General features: G+C 43.4%; 1 protein-coding gene across 1 annotated transcript; it reads left to right on the top strand.

Annotated features, from left to right (window-relative positions):
- Positions 1-5,430: 5,430 nt before the first annotated feature.
- On the top strand, positions 5,431-18,690 carry jazf1a (JAZF zinc finger 1a). Its single transcript, XM_072369913.1, has 5 exons — positions 5,431-5,722; positions 11,997-12,069; positions 13,138-13,334; positions 14,570-14,739; positions 16,180-18,690. The coding sequence occupies exons 1-5, from the start codon at positions 5,608-5,610 to the stop codon at positions 16,354-16,356; spliced, it is 732 nt and encodes a 243-aa protein (XP_072226014.1). The 5' UTR covers positions 5,431-5,607; the 3' UTR covers positions 16,357-18,690.
- The last annotated feature ends 62 nt before the right edge of the window (positions 18,691-18,752 follow it).

Genomic DNA, 18,752 nt, shown 5'->3' with positions numbered 1-18,752 from the left:
AGATACAGAAGTCGAATGAACAAGTTTGGAGGTTTTCAAAGTAATAATTTCATATGAATGTGAGTAATAATTACCCAAGGCAATAAAGCCAATGAGTGTAACAATCAAAAGCCAATGAAAAGTATAACACTAATGAAATGTAGAAAGATCGACTGGGTTTAGTCTTGTATTTACTGCACACTGGGTTAATTATGGGGTCTCATAAGTGATTCTCTGGGCAAAAAGACCCTCTATACTGTGGGATGTTTTATGGAGGAACAGTTTCACTTTAATAACAATGTCTTTATAACTGAATTGAAAAAATACTTCATTAATCTTAAAAGGGTAAACGTGTATGTGTGATTTTTGTATAAATCCATTTTGAAGGCACCCAGTTAAGTCACCTAAGAGGAAGCGAATGCCCTTACATGGAAGATCTCACCTCACGTTATGCTTTGAATTCCCCTCTGGCAACATTTAAACAACAAAAATAAAAACATTTAGTCATTAACATGAGCTAAACCACTGAATGATATCTCTGCCATGTTTGGACATGCTTTCCGGTGCCCCAGCCTGACAGGCGCAGAACACAGGGTTACGGTTTTGTTGTGGTTGTGGTGCAAAAAAAATAAAAAATGAGACCAAACCCCCATGACTCATCATCCACCAATCGACAAAAGTATGCAAATCCCAGGCGCCATGGCAACTCGAAGAAACAGGAAGTTGTTATGAAGTCACTCTGTGTTTTGAGCTCATCCCCCTGTGTGGATGGGATGTGAATCACTGGGGTTTGTTTTCAGTGAAGATAAGGGATGTTTTACAGCACGCGTCCATGTGCGAGAGGAGTGCACGGTCACACTAAAAAGTCTACGATGGCAGCCAGGAAGTCTCTGGCTGGTGCCTTGGAGCAGACAATGCCACTGAGATTACAACTGCCTCTATAACTCAGAGGCTACACCGGCCATTACCATCTGGCATCTTCACCCCGGCATGGCTTTTAACAGCCAGCCTGGGAGCTGCCTGCTCAGAGTCTGATGTCACCCTGACTGTAGAAATACACTGTTTCAGGTCAAAGGTCAAACAAAGTCACTTACATCATTATCTACGGTTTGGCTTTATCACACACCTGGCTCAGTTGCATATGAAATGTGAAGGTCTCTGGCAATTTCTCTGGCAATGAGGAGGAAAACTGGACACAGATACAGTCAACAGCATCCTAGTCATGGCAATCTGATTATGTAATGAAATGATTTGATTTAAACGTACTCTCAGCTCTGCTCTCGCAATGCAGATCAGCTTCAGAGCAGCCCACTTGCACTGGGTGTGTGCTTGTTGTGGTTCTGTTTGCGTCACACCACAGAGCATACTGCGTTCAGTGCACTGGAGCGCTTGTCGGACAGTTTGTTGTCATCGTAAAGAGGCAGACGAACAGAAAGTCCAAGTTTGCAACAGTGTGCGCCGCCTACTGACCTCAGATCAGATGATGTCATGCTCCATGAACTCTCCCTGGGTCTCTCCGTTTCTCGCTGGCGTTTTGCAACACGTGCGTCCACTTCTCATTTGCGCAACGGCGTCGGCAACTGCGTCACCGTTGCAGGTCTGATGTGCCATGTGTGTCTAATGAGTGTGTTTATGTTGAGTGTGTGTCCACATGTTAGTGTGTAAGAGAGAACATCTGTGTTAGGTGGATGAAGTCACGAAATTCTATACCGTACATGTGTTAAAGGGTCTGCCCTCTGATGATGTCATGCTATTTTTGTGTGTTTTCTTGTTAAGGTTACAACACCAGCACTTTGTGCACTTTATTCATTCCTTTGTTTTAGTATTTTTTTTGCATGTGCGTTATTTGGTCTCATTGCGGTGCGTCGATGGACGGCAGTGAAGAAAAAGAAAAAAACTCATTCCCGGGTCTTGAGGGTGTTTACTGAAGCCACTGGTTTACAACCAGACCATTTTAACGCTTGATTAACAAGTCCAACACAAGCCAGTCGGTTCTAGTTGGCCAACCCCAGTGAATTGAGGACATTCTCCTCTCTCTGGGAGCCACACGCATACACATACAGTCACATTTCAAAGCTACGCGGTCCTCTCCGCACAATTGAGCCATCGTGTGTCACATTAATCTATAAACTTTATGGATGAATCAGATTCTGTTGTCAAGGTGTTGTATACAAATTCTTTCACTTTTCTCAAGCCCTGACATGTTTTGGAAACATGTAAAATATTGTCTCCAGCCAAATAACATGGCGTTTACTGAATTCATTGCAGTCAAACTAAACAACAAGGAGACATATTTCAACTAAATTCATGAAGCCATTCGAAATGATAGAATTCAACATAGAGTACAGTAGTTTGCAAATGCCTCGAGCAACAAATCATTCCTGTGTGTACTGCCAGGAAAACAGAAAAACTGTCCAGCAAATTCATGAAACATGCGCAAACATAAATGGAAGTTAATCAGAGATTAAGTTAATCAAAAAAGAGATTGTTCAATGGAATTTGAAAGTCAGTAATAGGTAGGTCACCTTTATTCTTCAACACAGCCTGAACGCTCTTTTATGCTAGTTTTTTTTATAATTTCTTTAAGTAATCCTCAGGAATAGTTCACCAGGCTTCTCGAAGGACATTTCAAAGCTCTTCTCTGGATGTTGGCTGCCTTTTGTTCCGTTCTCTGTTAAGATGATCCCACACTGCTTCAGTAATGTTGAGGTCCTGGCTCTGGGGAGGATTCATCCCCCCATAAGACCTGTCGCTGCTGATACCTCAGCCTCCGACCTGCTTCACCCTCCTTCCAAGAATGGCGACCATGGAGACCTTTTCTGATGAGGCTTCTGTGAACAGTAGAAGGATAAAGTGAAGGGTTAGCTGACTCGATCAGGTTGTTTGTCAGGTCTTTGTTCCCATTTCTTCAGGACATCACTTTCAGATACTGTTCACCTACTTTAGATGGATTTTTTTCTTCTTTTGTCTTCCATTGGTTTGATTTCCTCAGTTTGTCTGAAGGACACACTGCATAGCAGGTTGAGATATGCCAAGCTAGCTATAGCTCTTTGGGAATCACCTTGATGGCACAAAAATAATGTAATGACTGTTAAACTTTGTTTTCTTTTGGTATTTTTATAGATATATATATACCAAAACAACAAATAATGTGTTTTTGCAACAAGCTGCTGCAAAGAAAGTGTCTAAAGATAAAATAGATTATTTGCTACGTTGTTGGGAAGGTGGTGCATTCATTGAGTTAGGTTTAGCCTTTTTTAATGACCGAATGATTCATAGGTCAGTGTGAGTTAGCTTAACTGCAAGAAAAAAACCACATTCCTCTGAAAATGGTCAGATACAAGGACTGGAATGAATGAAAAAGCAGCCAATGACTAATGAAAAATTTTGCTGAGACCTACTGAGAGCCTTTAGAACAATGGATAAAAATAAAAAAAAACTTTCAAAGATTATAAAATCTGGCTTATTTGAAGCAAAATATAAAGAAACAATGGGTGGATCAAGAATTTGCTCAGTCATGTGTGGGTTAAAAAGCCATTCGTGAGAAACTAAGCTAGCAGATGACTAAAGTTAATGTTTGTGGGAAAAAAAGATGAAACGAAGCAACTTATCACAATGAAAACATGTACTCGCTGCACCTTTCCTGTTAACGTGTTCAGTACCACTGCTAATCCTGACCCTGGATGCTTGTGTTCGCCAGCAGCTCAGTTCCCCTACCAGACATTTATCCACATAATACCTACATGACAGATCAGGTCTATTAAAAGCTCTCAAGGGACTTTCATTTAATCTTTTTATTACACACAAAAGAAGCGTCACAGAACTAGCCTTTATTACCTCAGAGAGGTGGTTAACATCTAGGTCATTTTCTGTCTTGTTTGATATATTTTTGTAGTTAGCCAACATGTTATTAATGTTGACCATCATTTTAACCTGGAGTGGCTGTAGTATGATCTAAAAAACACTTGCATTCTTCTAATATCATCTTTATGCTTGGTCTGTAAACAAAAAAGAGCTAAAATCATCTCACAAAGCATCAGCTCACCATACATCTGAAAAGATGTTTTATTAGATTACAGTTCCAACACTATTAAGGATTACATGATGAAACGCTGCTGTCACGTTTCAAAGATGTAATCAAGCACTTGGACAAAAAAACTCAACCCCCCAAAGAAAAGCAGTTCAGCACATCTGCGGACGTTTCAGCCAGCACCATTTTGTAAAAACAACTTGATCTGATCAGTTGTAAATGCAGAGTATCTTGATCAGGGAGACTTTTTTTTCCATCTCTTTATTTGCATCGAAATTGGAGGATGAATGTGTTGAGTAAGTGCTCCTCTGGCAAAACAACAGGCAAAGTCCCGCATGAGGCTTTTGACTGATAAAGATCAACAACAAAGACTTGCTTAAGCCAAACTGCATCCCACCCGACAAACACACAGAACGCATACAGTTTTTGTCAGCAGCTTTCTGTCTTTCTGTGTCATTTGGATTGACCAGTTGACTGGATTATGGTTGTATTACTATGGACTGGATTCTGATTGGCTTGAATTGGATTGTGTTTCTGAAGTGCCTTGAGAGGACATTTGATGACAGTAAAATTTAATTGAACTGAATTGACCAGCTGTGTTATTCATGCAAAACAGGTTTTTCTTTCATGGAGAATATTCTGAGAATGAACTCAATGTGTTGTGGCTGTGTCTATTTTGTATTATAATGAACAGGATTCTGATTGGCTTGAATTGGATTGTGTTTCTGAAGTGCCTTGAGAGAACATTTGATGACAGTAAAATTTAATTGAACTGAATTCACCAGCTGTGTTATTCATGCAAAACAGGTTTTTCTTTCATGGAGAATATTTTGAGATGTCTCAATGAACTCAATGTGTTGTGGCTGTGTCTATTTTTAAATTATTATTATTATTATTATTATTATTATTATTATTATTATTATTATTATTATTATTATTATTATTAAGTGCAACATTTTCAATATTTGGTTGTGAAGTTGTTTTTGTTGGTTTTTGTTACCATATATATTAATAAAGACTTATATATATATATAGATATGTATATATCTATATACATATATATATATAAACACATTGTAGTTTGCTTTCAGCTAATTAGTACATTTCGATGTTATCTGATGCTACTTTGCCATGAAATTGACCACAATTTCCAATTGCCACTGGAGACCAAAAATCTACTCTTCCTAATATGAACAGAACAACTGCTGCAAAAGGATAAAGGAGACGATCGCTCTGTTTTCCACCCTCCTTGTGTGAAAACAGTGTATCCGGTGTCTTTACAAAACAACGCATGAAAATCTGCCAAAAAAATTGACTGGTTTTGATTTCTCAGATGAATCTGATCGGGCTCTGACTCCAACAGGTAGGGAGATCGTGACGTAACCCGTCACCAGCCACCCTTTTCCTCCCTCCACCCCCACCGTAACGCCAGCCTCCCAGCTGCGACCGCCGCTGTCCTGTCTCGCCTCCCGGTGTCTGCTCCGCTCTCTGCCCCGCTCCGCTCCGCTCCGCTCCCGCCCCGAAGCCTCAGCCTCCTCGTTTACCACCCCCGGCTCCCGGACCCCTCTCCACCCGGTGAATGCACCAGTGCCGCGAACATGACGGGCATCGCCGCTGCTTCTTTTTTCTCTAATTCCTGCAGGTTCGGAGGCTGCGGTCTCCAGTTCGAGTCTCTCGCCGAGCTCATCGTCCACATCGAGGACAATCACATCGGTGAGTTGGGGCCAGAGGGGGCGACGGAGCTACGCAGCTAGCGGGTATTTGCTAGCTAGCTAGCTAGCTAAACGACATAGACATAGGCTCGGGTTTGCATTCCGCTATCTTCGCTGCCCGCTTTTCGTCGAGGCTCGTTGGAGTGCGAGTTCTTTGGAAACTTAGACATTTATTATTATGGAAAGGGATGTTCTGTATGTCAATTGCGTGTGTGTTTTATCAAGGTACTATAGTTACCTTTGCAGCGGTAATTCGACTGCAAGGGCCGCGTAGGTCTCATAGGTGTAACTAGCATCCCTACCAGGCAGCGGTTTTTTTTTTAGCTAACACTAGTCTGTGTTTACATTTCGAGGCCTGATGCAGTGCAGCCGCAGCTCGTCCCTCAGCTTTTGTGTGTTGAGCTGCCAAAGAGTCTGTCACTTAGTCACCGCAGGTTTCTCATCAATGCACCACGGTGTTTGTGTCACTTCAAAACCACTGTCACATCACTTTAACCAAGTTTGGGCAGACGCTCAGTAACATTATTTGATTTTCTTCCTCATGCAACAACCCTCAACTTGTTGCATCACTTATTAAATTATCATCTGACAGACAACCCAGATAACCGTCAGGAGCCATGTATAAATAGCCTTTGAATGAATTTACCCATCATTTGATACAAGAGACACCAAAATAGCAGAAGGGAAAACAGCAGAAGTAAAGGAAAAGAAAAGAAAACATCAGGAGTAGTGATAACTGGTGATTTCAGCAGCAGTGCAAAAGAAAAGAACAACAGTGAAGTTAAAAATGAATGGGAATGAAGAGAATTGCTTTTCTTTAATGGAGGGAATGTTATTTTCCTTAAGTGTTGACATGTCAGAAAACTATACAAAGAACAACTGTGACACTATTAAATAAACCTGCAGTGGCTGTTGATGAATATTTAACAAGCGTTACATAAGTCTGCGAAGCGTAGATCAAACTTTCACCTTCACATTAACACAAAACCGCCTGATCTTGCAGATTAGACTTTGATCCATCATAAACAAAAAAGGAAAATGATTCAGTGAGTTGCGAACCACTGAAACACTAGTGTGTAGCAAAACTGATCGAGGCTAATCATCATTTGTGGCATGTATCCATCCTCACGAGGCTGTTTAAATGGGGTGAGGGGGTAAAATGGATGCTTCATTGAGCCAGTCTCCATGGCAACTGGCTGTCTCCAACCGGGTTGGGGGCAGTATATTGGCTGAGTTATTGCGCACCTGCTGTCTCACAAACAAAGAGCACTGCAGAGCCCCCAGCTGTGGTGATGACACCCTACATGATGTCACATCACATGTGGGATAAGACTGTATGCAGATGTTTAAAAATGGTGGGTGATGGTCCTGAGGGTTGAAGAGAAGGTCGAGCTGTGTTTATTTTCAGTGGTGCCGACCGATTTTCCTACATGCTCCATGGATTATCCCCAAAATGACCAAAGCAAATGCTTTATTTCATACTTTTTACACGTGTCTCAGCTTACTGCTAAAAAGACCCATAATGTCTCACCCAAATCAGAAATGAACAAGTTAAAGGTATAAATGGACAGAAATGCAGAAGTAGATCTAGTTTTCTCAATCCCACAACCTGAACACAACAGACACACTGATTGATGCCCCATCTGGGTCATGGCTTGACCTTTAACTCCAACCGTCAGCGGAGCAGAATGCCGGTTTACTTGCCATATCTTTAGGATTAATGAATTGCCCCTGTGCTCGCTTTACGCCACGGCTTTTCATCAGCAGTGTCAAGATCACGTGCAGTCTAATCAATATTGTGTACGGATCAGTTACCACAGAGACCTCTGTGACAGATGGAGGGGGATTGAGGTGAGAGTGTGCTAGAAGAAGGGGGTTTGTGGCATTTGACTCTGAATGTGTCCACTCTGAATGTGTCCTCCCTGTTTTTTGCGGTTTCGGAACAGAGCTCAGAATATCATCTGTTTTGATTCCCATCTTCCTCACTCGAGGTGTCACATGAGCTGATTGTGTGTGAATATCGGATTGCCATTGATAATGGGCATTCGTGCAGTGTGCTTGCACAGATTATGAAAGCGTATGCATGCATTAAAAATCAGTTGGATGACACTGTGCTTGTGCTGTAATATGTATGTAAATAGTAGTAACAGGGAGCCACTGGGACTTGGATCAGGGTGCAGAACTGTCTCAGAAATGTCTTCTTTCTGCTGCAGTCTGTGCTGCCCTCTTGTGGCAGGGCATTCGATGTGCTTCAAAGTCCAAAAAAAAGTCAAGCTTTTGCTACTGTTTCTGGTTTAAACCCCTGTTTAACTCTCTAATCTCAGTTTTAAACTCAACTTGGACCCGTGCCTCGTCTGACACAGAGTATACTAGCTGGCAGGCTACAGACCAGTGGAGCCTATCGCGATCCTTTCCATGAGAAAACTGAGTAATGTGTGGGTCTTAAGCGCTGACCTCATCCCAGAAGAAAGAGTAGCAGCCTGGCAGTGACGTAGCCCTGGTGTTTAGATTACAGCTAAATGCAAGAGGAAGTGTCTCAGGTGGATTGTGTTTAACGTGCAGCTTTTGGTTGTTTGGTTGTTGAATGCTTTGTGCAGTGACTCTAGGTAAGGCCAGAGGAATGTAATGATGTCAGACTTCTGTGCCTGCGTGCACGACCACAGCGTGTTGTGTCCTCACCTGCACAAGCACATACCTGCCTTTTACCTCAGCAGAGAGAACGAGTGAGAGCAGATTGAGATTAGAGGAGGGGAAGAGATGTGAAAGATGTGGTTAAGAAAGCAAAAATCTAGGTTCATGTCCAAGAAAATCCCCGAGATGTTGGCTTTGTTTGGACAAATTTAGTTTCTTTTCTGCTTGGTTTTGATCTGGAATCAAAAGTTGAGCCAGATTTGAAGTGAGGAGTCATAGCACCACCATGTTATGATAATGTAGGTTCCCCTGAAGCGTGCTTTCACTCAGCCTGCAGTGATTTAATGGCATAATCAGCACAGTATGAAGAATACATTTTTAGCCGTTTAACCGCCTAAGGGAGAACCACCTAACTTAGAGGGAATGATTTGTTGGATATGCGGTGAGAAGAGGCCGATCTAAGGTGCTATTATCACATTTATTAACTGTGATAACTATTATTGGCATAAAATGAGTAGAAAATGGCAAGTAAATTGTTGCCAAAAACATCATTGTGAAAGCATATGCTGTGAAGAAGCAGTTTTCGCCTACTTGTAGGAACAGATAAAAAATAAAACTCAATGTTTTTATAATGCACAACACAGAAAATGTGTGCGAGATTAGCCGCGAGTGTCTTAGTATTTGTTGCTTTTAGGCTGCTTGTAAGGCCAAGGAAGAGTTTGACCCATTTCCCATCATAATCATACCATCAGAAGCATTTACAGGCTCATATATTACCTGTTTAAAATGAAAACAATGAGACAAAATGCATGTGAACTATCGAGATGTAAACGGTTCATAAAGCGCCTGAGTGTGACCTGCAGGCATGCAGATTTCAGCCGTGTACTGCAGCCCTCGTTGCCAGATTGTTTCCCATCCCACTTCCAGAGGTGCGACACGGGAAGAAGTACATGTTTGCACATGCAAGAGTGCGTGTTCACCATACCTCCGAAATGACCTGTGAGGGTGTAGCAGAGCAATTACCTAACTGGCATCTCAAACTAGAAGCTGCAGACACCCTTATTTTCCCTCGCCACGAACACACATCCACGCACAAAGTCACAGGGCCTGAGAGCCTCGCCGAGCACTGGGGAAGTGTAATTACAGAGAAGACCTCCCCACCCCCACCACCCTTCCTCCTAGCTCCTGCTCCTGCTTCTCCTCCTCTGTTCTCCCTCCATCCGGTTGCCTGCTGCTCTAGAAACGCGTTAAAATCCTCTCTGTGGCTTAATTAGCAGGCTGCATAACAAGCCATGCATTCTTGGCCTACTTTCAACACGTACACATGCAAAGACGCCCATGCACAGACCATGACACACGATGTGCACCCGCACACGGACAGCAGGGGGCAGCAGTGTGCCGTGTATGCTTGTGCAGGGGTATGAAATGAGGCTGTTGATTGGGTGCTGCGTTCAGTTACAGGGATGTCGATCAAAGATGCGTTTACCGAGCCCATGAAGGCTTTGAATTGAGTCAGATATGTAACACACACGCTGTGAAATACAGGCAGGAATTATGCGCAGAGAATTTGAAGATGAAAACGCTGAGGTGAAATGTGCGTGTGCAGACCCGTGGTTCAGCTCCAGCGGCAGGATCAGCAGCACACTAGCTTCCTGTCCTGTTAGGTGAGCGGAAGTCGTAAAGCCAGCGAACATTTACTGCACCTGGCTTACTCCTTTACCACCAACACCCACCACCCCCCCGCTTCTCCACACACATGCACACACTTACCTTGCCCACCATCCCCTGCTCTCAGGCATCCAAAGTTATTAAAGGGGAACTCCGGTATTTTTAAACCTAGACCTTATTTCTGGCATGAAATACGTTCATCCAATACTTTAAGCTGAATGAATGAATGAATGAACGCGTACTATAGCTCTGTTAGCACATAGCTACTGTTATGTGGCTACTTGCGGCTATAGGAGAGCTAAAGTGATGGTCCCAGTACAATAGTACGCGTTCGTTCATTCATTCGTCTTAAAGTATTGGTGAAATAAAGACAGATAATGCCTTATTTAGAGGCTGCATCGTCCCTGCCCTGTTCACTCCGTTATATGGATATACGCCGATCGCCAGTTATCTAAATATCTTCCGAAGGACATCGACTTTTGCTATTCTCGGTGAGTAGATAAACGTATTTCATGCCAGAAATAAGGTCTAGGTTTAAAAATACCGGAGTTCCCCTTTAAGCCTGGCATATTTTCACCCAGTATTTCTTCCATTTAGTTTTTTCTTTTCGCCTCTTCCTGTGATACAGAGGACCAGCTCATCACAAATATACATAACGGTATTATTATTTAGATCAGCTATTAACTCAATTGCCACTCAAATCCCATCATTGTGTTGTATGCTGTTTTTTTTTCTACACAAAGTTCATACTTTAGGATGTTGGTTGCTCATTATGCCTCATTGTCTCATGACTCAGCCTTCTCAGTCATGTAGGTCGAGGTGTGTGTGTGTGTTTGTATTTGTGCTTGCTCATGTGTGTGCACAGAGCTCTGGTCTCTCCATCTAAGCAGCAGGTAGGATTATTAAGGCTCGACAATAAAAGAGTCAAGGACCACCTCTGTGGAGCACCGCACATGTGTGTGTGTGTGTGTGTGTGAGAGCTTGTTTGTGCTAATGAATGCATACAGCTGAACTTCAGCTATCTTTTTTTTTTTCCTCTCCTCTCTCCTCATTTAGTGTTTTCACTCTGGAAGGTTGTGTGGGACTGCTGCCGCTCTGTCTTTTCCTGGCTTGTTTTCTTGTTTGCTGGTCTCCTTGGTGTTCTCCTGCACTGTGGGAAGTCTGCATTCTTTTTCTTTTTTTTTTTAATTATGAGGTGTGAAAGCCTGAAAGGGCTAAGAACACCAACACACACACACACACACACACACTTTGGATTAGTTGGAAGGAGTGTCCTGGTGTCCTCAGATCTGAATCGCAGTACACCTGCAAGCCATTAAATACCCAGCTGCAGTTATTCCTTTACATGAACTTCATAGTTTTTTTTTTTAGTTTTTTTTAATTTTTTTTAAAAGTTTGGCCCATTTCGATTGTTCCGCTGTTGAACACTTGATGGCACTGGTAGTTCGCAGATACGAGCCACCCGCAGTGCTTTTATGCACACTTGCTCCTGTTTTCCAGGGGGTGGGAGGTGGGACTTTGAAGTTGACACCGCTCCCCTCGGGCAGTGGAAGTTGCCTACTGTAGTGTTACTGACTTTAGCAAGTCAGCGGGAAAAAGCGTGTGTGCGTCTTGACTAATACGCTGTGCGCATTCATCACAGCCTCCTTCGAGTCGCTCCTTCACTCTCAGACACATTTCTTCATTTGCCGCATTTCGAGTCCGGAAATGATTAAGCAGCCCCGGTCCAGTTGGTTTAATTTAGCGAGTGCGTGGTGCCAGTGTAAAAATGCACTGCTTCTGAAAGGTTCTGAGAGGAAGCTGCAGGGCGCCACATACTATGCACGAATCCTGAGCAAGTGTGGGAAGCCTCAAGCCATCTATCAGCCTGTCTGGCAGGAATAGTGTCAATATGAGTCAGCGCCATACTAAGAGTGTTCATATACTTTCCCCTCACAGGGAGAGGTGATTAATCTGATCGTCTTTTTCTCTCTCAGACACAGATCCGCGGGTTTTGGAGAAGCAGGAGCAACAGCAGCCCACTTACCTGGCCCTGAGCTACATCAACAGGTACATATCTTCACTTCTATATTAAAAATAGTTTGTCTACAGAGGGCAGCATTGCTCCACCTGCGAAAGCCTCCATTTATGCGTTCATGTGATTTGCTGAGAAAGTCATCAATGACTGTGTTCCCATAGACAGAGCAGCAGTGACTCATCCACAGACAGGCACACAAAACCACACAAGACAATCACGCCCGACTCCCCAAGCTGCCAAAGGCAGCATCTCAGTGTCATGGCATGTGTGTGTGTTTTTGTGTGGTGAACTGATGTCACATCCCACTTAATGCCTCATCAAATCACTACAAGATGTAGCTTCCAGAGAGACAATGGTAAAACAAGGAGGCAGAGAGAGTGAGGTTTGTTTTCTGTGATAATTGATCAAGCAGCGAGGCTGTAAATGTCACCAGTATTTACAGTCTGTGTGATTTGGACAGTTTATTCAGCAGCTCGGTTATGTTTTATCACACCACAGACACTGGAACAGCAAAGACTACGTGAGATAAAAGCATCAAGACTCGTGCTGCTATAACAACAAACGAATGAGCACCATTTACATGAAGCAATTTATTAAGGGATTATTAATCCCACTTAAGCACAGCTTTAGTTAAATCTTGGTAATCTGAATGTGGTGCCACACATTTTATAGAACAAAGCTGCAAAAAAATAAGCCAGTCTGCAATAAAGCAAAATGATCCTCCAACTTCTACACGACAGTGAAATCAAATGATTTGTTGGTTTAAAGTATGCAGTGCAGATTGCTTATTGGCCATCACATGGAGTCCCTGCATGTAACGTGCAGTGCTGTTGTAGATCGCTCCAAAAGAAAGTGTTACATAAACGAGGGCGTGTCAAGATGAGCGTTGCTCCAGTCACGGGGTCCAAAATGAACTTTGTGGCTCACCATCAAATGGCAATAGCCATTAAGAACAAATTCCAATCCGATTATCACAAAAAAACCCACATACACACAAAAAGAAAATCAGATATCTGTATGTTCCTGTTATGCATCCGTCTTAAAATAAAAACCAGCCCTGAATGAAACATTATTTAGTTCCATCCCTTCTTATTCCACAGGTTCATGACAGATGCGGCACGCCGGGAGCAGGAGACCATGAAGAAGAAGGCCACACCCAAGCTGTCCCTGTCCATCACGGGCGGAATGTCTAGGAACAGCACGGCCACGCCTCCCCGCCACACCAGCGGTAACCTGACGCCACCCGTCACGCCCCCCATCACCCCTTCCTCCTCATTCCGCAGCAGCACACCCACAGGTACGACAGGTGTGTGTGTGTTGAAACGTGTGTTTGAGAGGAAGAAAGATGGATTACTTTGACTGGTGGAGGGAATGAAGGCGTTGAAAGTGACGAATGTAAATGAACCCCTCTGGCAGCAACAGCAAAAAGCTCGCAGTTGTGATTGCGCCATCGGGAGCATGTTCATCAGAGGCAGAGGACTGATGGAAATGTTTGTAATGCAAATGGAATGCAGCTGACTTTATACCTGTCCAATGAGTTTGCATTACGGCGAGAAACCCAAGCTCCAGAATACCTGAAGGGAGAGCATGAGGCTGCTCAACGTTTTCTGCAAACAGAAACGGCAAATTATTCACTTTGGGCAATAAAACTGTTTTGGGTTGGTTTGGAAGTTTCCATGCAGTTTTTCCTCAACACTTTAAAGCTTGAGGAAAATCTGCTGTCGGAGTGGAAAGCAGAAAGCCCAACCACTATCTTCTGTGCTGTGCTGTGCTGTGCTGTGCTGTGTGTGTGTTTGAGTGTTGGCTCTGGTCTCTCCTGCAGTGAGAAAACCAGTCAACACTCTGCTAATTACATAGCAGCTGTCACGCTGTGTGTTTGCATGGGGCCGTGTGTTGCACAGCTCAGAAGCAGATGTCCAATTCCAGCCCAAATGGTTCCAAGAGTAGTGTTAAGTCTGGGCTTACACACCAGCATGGACACACACACACACACACACACACACACACACACACACACACACACACACTCTTTAAACATGTGCCAGGGTGCCATCCACTTCCTCATGCTGAGGTGCAGCATTTCCTGTTATATGGTGGGGGGTCACAGGGTCTTCATGTGTGTGTGTGTGTGCTTATGTGTCTGAACAATTTAGTAATGTGGTATGTGGATGCTTGTGTGTGTGTGTGTGCATGCATGTGAGTGGAAAATGTTCTGCACTTAGCAAAGCACTTTTTCCAGGCTGAGCAATGGGGATCACTCCCACTTAATGATCCCTTTCTCAGTGCCAATCCCTGCATTTTGACTCACAGGCACACACACCACTTCTGTTTTGTCTGCTTTCAATGACATGTGGGCTGCTTTTACATCAAATGGCAGCAGAATACAGAGAAAAGCATTAATAAAGAGTCACATATCGTTTTCTGCGTGGTAAATTCCCACGGCGTGAAGCTCTTTTGGCTATGTCTCCCTCCATATTTCATTCGTGATGACAAATGTTTTTTTTGTTCTGCATGGCTCCAATGTGCCTTTAGGCAGCGAGTATGATGAGGAGGAGGTAGACTACGAGGAGTCGGACAGCGATGAGTCGTGGACCACAGAAAGCGCCATCAGCTCCGAGTCCATCCTGAGCTCCATGTGCATGAACGGGGGAGAGGAGAAGCCATTCGCCTGCCCCGTCCCCGGGTGTAAGAAGAGATACAAGGTAAGGTTAGACCCAACGAGGAGGGAGTCGGTTTCAGCCATGGGACATGGGGTTGTTTTTTGCCTGTGACTAAATCTACACTGGCGCTTTTGTCGGACTATCACATGTCTGGGCATACAGTTTGGAAAAGCACAGAATAAATCCAGGCTGCTGTGATTGCAGGCGCTGATAAGAATATCATGGTGCATTTGTTTTGGTTACATTTTTCACACAGCATGCTGTGTATCACAGCTTGTAACAAGAGCCTCATTCAGCTCACTGTCCGCACTCCTTAACTAGTGGAAAGTGTTGGAACACTGCTCATTAATTCCCCTTTCAGGCCGAAATGGCAGCGTGGGAGAAGCCACATTTTGTGCTGGGACCTCCAGAGTTTAAAGCTGATTAAACTGTTAAAATTTGAGGTAAAAATCGTAGCTCCTTGAGATGGGAGTCAGCCACAGCATTACTTAACAAAAGCCTACATGCTCACAACGATCCTGTTTCAGTCCAGGCTTTCCTATGTTTTAAGTATTGTGTTCGCATGTTCCTGAGACACAGAAGCACAGGATCTGTGAGTTAACATAGATCTATAAAGCCTGCATTAAAGGGGAACTCCGGTATTTTTAAACCTAGACCTTATTTCTCTGTTAGCTCTCCTATAGCTGCAAATAACCACATAACAGTAGCTATGTGCTAACAGAGCAATAGCACGCGTTCGTTCATTCATTCTTCTTAAAGTATTGGTGAAATAAAGACAGATAATGCCTTATTTAGAGGCTGCATCGTCCCTGCCCTGTTCACTCCGTTATATGGATATACGCCGATCGCCAGTTATCTAAATAGCTTCGGAAGGACGCTGACTTTCAACAAACTGTTCTCGGTGAGTAGATAAACGTATTTCATGCCAGAAATAAGGTCTAGGTTTAAAAATACCGGAGTTCCCCTTTAAGATGACTTATATGCATCAAATGAAACTTAAACCATTTTGTTCAGCCTACAGAATTGGGTTTGTTTACATGTCTCAGGTTGTTTGGATGAAGTGACACAGTGTCCACCTCTTTCCCAAAGTAAAATCAGCTCATTTATTCATTATCATACAAGTATAGAATTATAGTTGCGGCTGGGCAGTTCCATCTTGGAACTGCAACGTCTCAGTGACAAAAACACAAGTAGCCAGGATTTAATTATGTAATATACCTTTAAATAAAACTAATTGTCAGTGCTGGAGAGCAGGTTTCATTGAGCATCATCAAGTGTGGAGCTGGATCAGTCAGAGATTCACCCGCTATAGTTTTTAACATAGAATTAGAGGATGTGAAGTCCTCATAGAAATGGAATTTGCATGCAAGACCTGGAGCGGTGCTGCGGCGTGTCAGCTGTTGTGAGTCAAGCATAAAATGTGCGCTCCACTTACAACCTTCAACCTCACGTCTTTCTCTCTCTGCGCCCACACTTCTCTAGAATGTGAACGGTATCAAATACCACGCCAAAAACGGCCACCGGACGCAGATCCGCGTGAGGAAACCCTTCAAGTGTCGCTGTGGCAAGAGCTACAAGACCTCGCAGGGCCTGAGACACCACACCATCAACTTCCACCCACCCGTCTCCACCGAGATCCTGCGCAAGATTCAGGGCTAGAGCCAGAGATCACACCGCTCAACTACCCCAAACGTAGCCCTGTCCTGACTTTCTTTACACACTAAAGGTTCAAGTGCATGCTTTAAGTTGTTTCCATTACTTTTTCGTCATACTTTTTTTTTTATTTGTGTCACGTTATTGTTGTTATTGTTTATTTTTTTTCTATTCATATCACAAGTATCTTTATGTAGTATTTTTGTATTGATGTACATTTGCACATTCGTATATGCTATCATTTGATTTTTTTCTCTCTCTCTATCGTTTCACTTACATAAGGTGCTAACTGTAAAAAGAAAACAACAGAAAGAAAAGACAAAAAAAAACAAGCGATACAAAAGAAGAGCGGAGAAGTGGGAAAGATGTGAAACAGGAAGCGCGACCGACTCCTGCCTTTTTTTTTCCTTTTTTTTTTCCTCCCCGCCTGCTCGCCTCGGAGCAGGTTGAGGTCGGCTTCTAGCGCTCCGTGGGTTTTTTTTTTCCTACACTCCCGGTTCCGGTCGCCGCAGAGTCCAGCTGAGCTAAGGTCTGTGCCTTCACGGTCACTTGTGGGAGTTTAAGAGCAAGAGTTAAGTTATACTTTTAACAGATATATTGATATATAAACAACAGACAGATATGTATGTGTACATAGAAAATATAAAAGTATTCATGAGCATATTCATAAATAGTTACACTTTATTTTCAAGCTTTATTTTATATATATATTTGTCAGTGTTTTAGATTTAGTGTTTTTTTCTTTTTTTATATATGTATCAATAAGTGTTCTTTCATTCCTCATTTGCTGAGGTGGCCAGTTTTGCAGTTCAACAGCTGGTTGTTTCAGAGGCAAGTTTTTCATTCAGATCTTCGAGATCGGAGGCCAAATAGTCCTCTGCGTCGTGTGCGTGTTTCACTGTTGATCAGGAAGAGAACGCGGCCCGTTTCGTAAACCTTTTCATACCATCCACATCCCCGGCGTTTCCTCACTCAGAGTGCCAGAGCTGTGCTCCTCAGACTTGAGCATCACACTGTATTCTCGTTGCCAAGATCTTTGTGTGTGTGTTTTTTTTCCCTTTCTTTCCATGATCGTTGCCAACAGCTCTCCACTGCCAAACACTGACCGTACCATGTGCCTGATGGGAGGGGAGGGGAGGGGTGGGTGGGGGTTGCCATGATGGTATCACCATGGAGGTCGTCAAATGTGTGGCAATGATTTTCATGTTCATCACGCCTCCAAAACGTGCACGAAGGTACACGAGCAGAATGTTTTCACACGTGCTTTCTGAAGAAGAGGCTGCATTTGTATTTAAGAGATTATCATCTACAACTCGTCATTTGTGTGTGTTGTGGACAACAGCATTCCAGTCCCATTGTGCGTGCGTGTGTGTGTGTGTTTTCTGAGCTAAATCCAAGTCATCAGCCTGGAGAGTATTACTTTATCTGTGTGTTTCAGTGCTTGGATGTCTCATGGTTCTGTGGCAGGCTGACTGGGACTTCATCCTCCATTAGAGGAGAGTGGTGCAGTCACCCTTGTTCATTGCATCTTTCCCCTCATAGACAATTTAGATTCAGCTGGAGGCTCGAAGCATGAGCCTTTTCTCTCGTTTGTTCGATGGACACACTGACCTCTGACATGCACACACCCTCCTGTCCTCCAGTTTATTTTTTTGGATCGGTGCGGCAGAGACAACGGCGTTCTCAGAATGTTTCCACAGGGTAGAAAACAAAAAAGAAAATGATGTTCATCATCACAGACCTGTACTTATGACCTCAGAGCGTTCGATAGAGTGCTCCTAAACAAACAAGCACAAACGTGGCTTCAGAGACGCTCCGAGTTGATTCTGAAGCACCACTTTCAGTGTCCATCTGTGGAGCCTTAAGAGTTACCCTGAGATAATGGTAGAGGAACCCTTTGAGCGTACGGGAGGTCTTTCTCAGCAGGGGCAGACAGCCGAGCTGTCAAACACTCGTAAAACCATCCTCGCTTCACAGACTTCACCATCGCCATGGCAATGCTGTTCATGGGGGTCGTCTGCTGCATTGACACAAGCGGGAAAAGAAAAGAGGAGCGGAGGCTGTGTGCAGAAGGAGGGGATGAGTGAGGGACTTCAGTATACCATGTACAGTGAATGTATTGTAATGTGCGTATGTTGTCAAGTGCTTTTAAATTATATTTTCGTATGTACCGTGGAGACCAGCGTTTCCCTTTTGTATGGGGGTTCAACAGGTTCCGAGAAGAGTGACTTGTAAACTATGTCAAACTGTCTTTCTATATAAAAGATGAGCTGCTCAAATGTAAAACAAGAAACGACTGAAAAAAAACCAGCAAAATAAAGTGAAAAACTCTGTAGCTCAGATTGAGTTTTTTGGTTTTTTGCCTCCTTGTTCGGCCCAAATGAGCAACAACGCAGCAAAAT

Source organism: Leuresthes tenuis, unplaced genomic scaffold (assembly GCF_036924035.1).
Source record: "Leuresthes tenuis unplaced genomic scaffold, fLeuTen1.0.hap1 SCAF_18, whole genome shotgun sequence".
NCBI lineage: Eukaryota > Metazoa > Chordata > Actinopteri > Atheriniformes > Atherinopsidae > Leuresthes > Leuresthes tenuis.
The sequence above is the reverse complement of the archived record's forward strand: the minus strand, read 5'-3'. Positions and strand labels throughout refer to the sequence as shown.